Genomic DNA, 5,660 nt, shown 5'->3' with positions numbered 1-5,660 from the left:
CCGACCACAAGCAGCCGAGTTCGCTCTGTTCTCACGACCTCGGTACCACACAGGCATCTCTGAACTGTTAACACAGCCACGCAGCGCATAGCTGGCCACAAGAGACACACACTGCCAACTAGCGTTCCGATGACGCACTTGCAAAGTACAGCCTCGTTGGCCGCCGCTGGGAAACAGCCTTGTAATTTTGAAGCTGCAGAAAATACACAGTAGCCTAGTCTGTACTCTGTGGAGGTGGTAAATCTACAGATTATTATTATTAAATTAACACAAGCTGCTTTTCATCTATTTGTCAACTGAAGCTGCAATTTATGCCCAAGCATTATGTTCCCTTTGATAGATGTATTATATAAAGTCAATGGATGTGTTCCAGGCCATTTGAAACAGGTTAGCTGACTCTGAATTTGGGATGATTTCACTCGCGGGTATTATATATTACAGAACAGGACACATTCGTGTAATAACATTGTATATTGTTACCACTTCACCAGTGCAGTCAAGTTCAATGGTATAGGTTATTATATTTGATATTGCTTTTGAATTGCAAATATAATTTTATTTTTCATTACCCTATATCCCACACATTCTTAAAATAAATAAATCAATAAATAACTACTTGCATACAAAGTTAAATACGTGAAATCATAAAAAAGCTAAGAAACTATTTTAACAAACATCGTTCGTGTAATGAAACTTCATAGAGCGCCGTCTACACCGTGCAGCTCGTATCAATAAATACAGCAGGGACTGTGACAGGAAAAATGCTCTGTAGCAAGATTGAGGATTTGTGACGGCAGATAATTGAAGTGCACGTTGAGAATGTGTGGAGTTAGGAGAATCACAGAAACTGGAACCCGCTGCTGTAACCGAGACTCAGCGACTGGGAGCAAGTGGTGCGAAGAAGCGGCACACGGCATGCAACATGCCGACAAGCGGGCAACCGCACGACCCGGTCCCTGCATTCTGCACACATGGGACAGATCGATTTACAAACCGGGATAAAATGAAGGAAGGAAGGAAGGAAGGAAGAGGGAGGGGCGGGTGGGGTTACTCCGGGGTAATCTTAAGCACTAAAAACACAGGGAGAAGCCAGAGAGTTTATGCTATTTCTGAATTTATTAATTTAATAATATACATCCAGGCTGACGTTTGATGCAATTGTTAAACATTCGTCGCAATTCTCCAATATTATTATTTAATAAGCACAGAACACTTGGGAAGCAACCTTTTAAATATGCAAGGTTTTGTTTTACTGTAGGGTAGTATTTTCCAAGCACTTACAGGTGTCCTAAGTTCTAGCTATAAAAGGATTCAAGATTTATATATATATATATATATATATATATATATATATATATATATATATATATATATATATATATATATATATTAGAATGTTTGGAGCACAGCTTCTGTGCAAGTGGAATGAGCGCTAAGACGCATTTTCCTGCATGCTAGTTCTTTAACGATTCGAGCTGTTTCTGTAAATCAGGTATTCAGGGTGGAACTGAGCAATTGAACGTACAAAGGATGCAAGATTCCTTCCATCTTCCCCATCAATGTGGCAATCTGTTAGGACATTAACCCCAGCGCGGAGTTCCCAGGAACTTCAATGGGGCTTAGAGTTCTTACAGATCCCGCTGCATACGAGATGAGACCTTTTCATACTTTTAATTACCTTTCGCAAAAAGAAAAATATTCTCCCGCCTTTGGGGATGAAGTCTATTATACCCACTATAAAGTCTACGGCGCTATACATTTCCCGCCTTTACTTTTATTGGGCCATTTAATGAAATGATCAACTTTATCCCGCGCAATGCATTGTCCGCGTGGTTTAGAATGGACTGGAACTTTAAAATGCATTTTTAACACCTGATGCAACAGAGGCCAAATCACCCCGCGCAGTCCAACGCTGCAATTTAAAGCTTTATATTTAAATTACAATGAACTCTTTACAATTGACATTTTGAAGTGCGAAAGCACGTTTTCTGAGACAATAGAACAGTATTTTAAAAAGGTATAAAAGCAGCACAAAACTAATCAGATCAATAATGTAACTGTTACACTAACGTGTTATGTCTCTAAAAGTTATAATGCTCCGCGTAAGTTCATGAACTATTGTAAAAACACAGTATACTGTAGTTAATATCGTTTTTTTTATTATTATTATTATTTCTAGTTAAACTTAATGTATAGAAAACATACAATGATGGTGCAAATAACAGGGACTGTCAGTGTTGGCATTGCCTAGCGTTGTACTCTGCTCAGCCCTGGTTTGGGCGGATATGTATAAATGTGTCACATTGTACAGCAATGGCTGTGTGTTAACGAGCAGGAGGGTGGGCGTCTTTCCCTAAACATTGTAATACCTGGATACTGCGATATAAACAATGCAAAGGGGGCATGTGATTAAACGCTAAGCAGTAACCGCGTGTGAGTGAGGTACAGTGTATGTTAAACAGTTTTAACCGTGTGGTGTCTTTTTAATGTGCAATGCATTTCGACAGGAAGGAAACGAGAACAATTTATATATTTCCAAATATTTATTTGAACCCTCTGTATGCAGGAGGCTTGAAACACAAAACTAGTATACAAATAAAAAAAAAAAAAAACATGACTTTGGCATTAAAACACCCATTTGTGACAGGTTAATACAAAACTATATTCTTTCCAGAAAAAAAAAAAAAAAAAAAAAATCAATAGACATCTTCACCAAGAATGAATATTTACAACTATAACACCATCCAAATGTTGGACAGGCATAATAAATAACAGCAACAATAATTGCAAGTCCTTCAGAAGAGCCCGATGCGTTCCTTACAACGGAACTGTTTTTTTAATTTTTTTTAAAAGTCTTTCTAAGTGTAGGGAGCAGGCCTATGCTGTTTTCTTCACCAAGGTCTCCACACAGACTCGCTCTCCGGGCCGGTGCTCACGATACCCATGGGGCTGACAGCTCGGGAAACACCGGAGACTCCGAGTCCGAATGACGTCATCCCCTGGATGGGAGACGTCACGGCTGGCGCTGCGTTGGCACGCACAGGGCTGGCGCTGACTGCCACCGGCGCGTTGGCGTAGAGTGGAATAACCGGGGTGGTGGCGGACGCGAAGGCAGGGTTGGGAATCAGGAAAGCAAACTGTCCGTCCGTTGCGGGAACAAGCTGAAAGCCGCCGTACACTTTTGGGGAGATCGCTTCGGCCGGACTGAGCTTGCCGGGCATGGAGACTCCGTTGAGGGGGGCCGTCGCTGCTGACGGGAGCTGGACGTGCAGGGGCTGCGCTAGGTGGGCCGGTTGGAGCCCTGCGGGCTGTGGGTAGTTCATGGCGATCATCTGACCAAGGCAGCCGGACAAGTGGTTCAGGAGCCGGGACCTGACCTCGGTGTTAACCCCTTCGCAAGTGGAGAGGAACCGGGTCACCTCGTTCATGCACTCGTTAAATCCAGCCCGGTATTTTCCCATGACTGTTGGATCAGCAGTGAGAGCTGCTAAAATTGAGAAAAACAAAAAAACACGTTAGCAATATGTTGTTTACTTTTTATTAATGTGCCTGTCAGGTGTTTATCTAGTTGTGCATGCATTTAATTTACTTTTCGTTTTGAAAAGCATTGACAGTTCGTAAAGTTTTTTTTTAAAAGCTTGCATATATTATAATTATTACAGACATTAAAAGTATTATTATTTTTTTTAATTTATATTTTCATTGCAATGATACATACCAGTCATTTGGGCACGCTGCAGGTTCCGCAGGTGTTTCACAGTCATCTCAAGGATGTCGGCTTTTTCAAGCTTTGAGTGTCTGGAACTCTGGAAAATAAGAGTAAATACATCGTAAGTCCCTTGCAAACATGTCACGGGGAAATGCACGGTGTTCTTTATTGCCGAGCGCAACAGAGCTTGCTATATTAAATGACACTTACATCTTTTTTAAGCGCGTCCAGAATCAGTGTCTTGAGCTGCCCAAGGCTTTCATTAATCCTCGCTCTGCGGCGCTTCTCCATGATGGGTTTGGATGACTGCAAAAAAAAAAAATACAGATACGTGAGTGCCAATGATGAAACAACACCAGAAGTTTCGGCTTCAAGCGAGTTCAGCAAATCACCGGGTTCTCATTCACGGATGTATATTTACCTTTCTGTGTTCGCTTGCACTCTTTGGCTTGTCCGGCGATTGAGCAGCGATTGCGGGCGCGCCAGCAGTTGGGGATGCTGTGGATTTCTCCATGCTGTCGGCTGGCATTTTCCTGTGAGCAGGCGTATTGATCAAGCAGGTATCCTTATAAAATAGTTTGCAAAAGTTGTAGATCACTAGCGGGTATATCGCGTTAACTTTGCAGCGTTAATCGACTTTTTTTTTTTTTTTTTTTTGGGGGGGGGGGGGGGGGGGGGTGTGTGTATGTAAAATCTGAAAAGCAGACTGAGACCAGTGCCAGCTGTATCACTGCGAGTGCAGGTCTGTCATGCACTCTCTAGCTGTTTCTTGCAGGGCTGCGCTCTCTCTCATCCTGCAGCACGCTTCTGGTATTTATAGCTCTCTCGCTTGCTCCCGGTTCGTGTGAAACCTTCTCTGCATTCTTTCCCACACTCGCCAGAGCCAATCAGCGTGCGGACTCACCCACTGGGCGCTGGGCAGGCCGGTGATTGGACAACACCCCCGCGGGCTGTCAGTCACGCGCTGCTCAATCAGCCCTGAGGGACAAACAACAAAGCGGCCCGGCAGTGCAGTCGGTCCAGACTGAAGAAGCGATAAGGGGAATTGGGAGAATGGGCTGGGTGTTTGCTACCAAGTTCTTTCACTTAGCTGGAATTTGCTCTTGCGCCGCACGTAACCATGTGCAACTTGTTGAGCGAATACGTGCACACATCTTTAGATAGTGCTGGGAAATGCATATACCCTATACATGTACCTATGGCACAAAAAAAAGTTATTTTATTTGTTTATTACTTCGATACTTAGAATATGCAATAGATTCGTTTTGCAAGATTTATTTGATTGAAATAAAATAATAATATAATAATAATAATAATAATAATAATAATAATAATAATAATAATAATAAATAAAACCGTTCGCACTTTTAAATCCATGAAATGTACCCGGAGTTAATAAAATACATACTGTATATATTAGTATTCAAATTAAGACTTAAAAACGGTTAACTGCATTGCACTGGTTTTGATAGGCGACAGAACTATCTGGTTGCCGTTTAAAATCTCTATTCAAGAATCACAATGAAATGTTAATTTGCACTTCCCCCAGAATTAACACTAACGCGGCCTGCTTGGCGCAGAATTTTGTCCAGTACTAATTAAATGACTCGCAGTTTAAAAACGAATTGCGCTTCATTACAAACCGCAAAAGCCAATTTAATAGTTTAAGTCGCTTCAAGGCGATTGCAGGGGGACTCACTAAAATGCAGGCTGTTTTATTAAGTTTAATTGAAAACAAGGACAAAATGATAGTGCCCATAAACTAAACTTCAAACAAGTGTATATTCAAACGATATGACTGATCATAGATTTCATTTAAATACTGTAGTTGGTTAATAATAATAATAATCTGATGCAGTTATATGAAATGCACACAGCGCATTTGCGATCCCTGTGTGTGATTTTCACTGCCCAGTGTCATTATGTTAGGGCAGAGCGCAGGCAGGTATTT

General features: G+C 41.6%; 1 protein-coding gene across 1 annotated transcript; it reads right to left on the bottom strand.

Annotated features, from left to right (window-relative positions):
- Positions 1-2,850: 2,850 nt before the first annotated feature.
- LOC121328254 (transcription factor HES-4-B-like) lies at positions 2,851-4,535 on the bottom strand. The gene is made up of 4 exons (XM_041272832.1): positions 4,131-4,535; positions 3,920-4,015; positions 3,719-3,806; positions 2,851-3,487 (listed from the first exon to the last, which is right to left on the bottom strand). Exons 1-4 carry the CDS (start codon positions 4,236-4,238, stop codon positions 2,892-2,894), a joined length of 888 nt encoding a protein of 295 aa, XP_041128766.1. The 5' UTR covers positions 4,239-4,535; the 3' UTR covers positions 2,851-2,891.
- Between the last annotated feature and the right edge of the window lie 1,125 nt (positions 4,536-5,660).

This window comes from Polyodon spathula, chromosome 16 (assembly GCF_017654505.1).
Source record: "Polyodon spathula isolate WHYD16114869_AA chromosome 16, ASM1765450v1, whole genome shotgun sequence".
Taxonomy (NCBI): domain Eukaryota; kingdom Metazoa; phylum Chordata; class Actinopteri; order Acipenseriformes; family Polyodontidae; genus Polyodon; species Polyodon spathula.
This window is presented reverse-complemented; position numbering and strand designations above follow the sequence as displayed.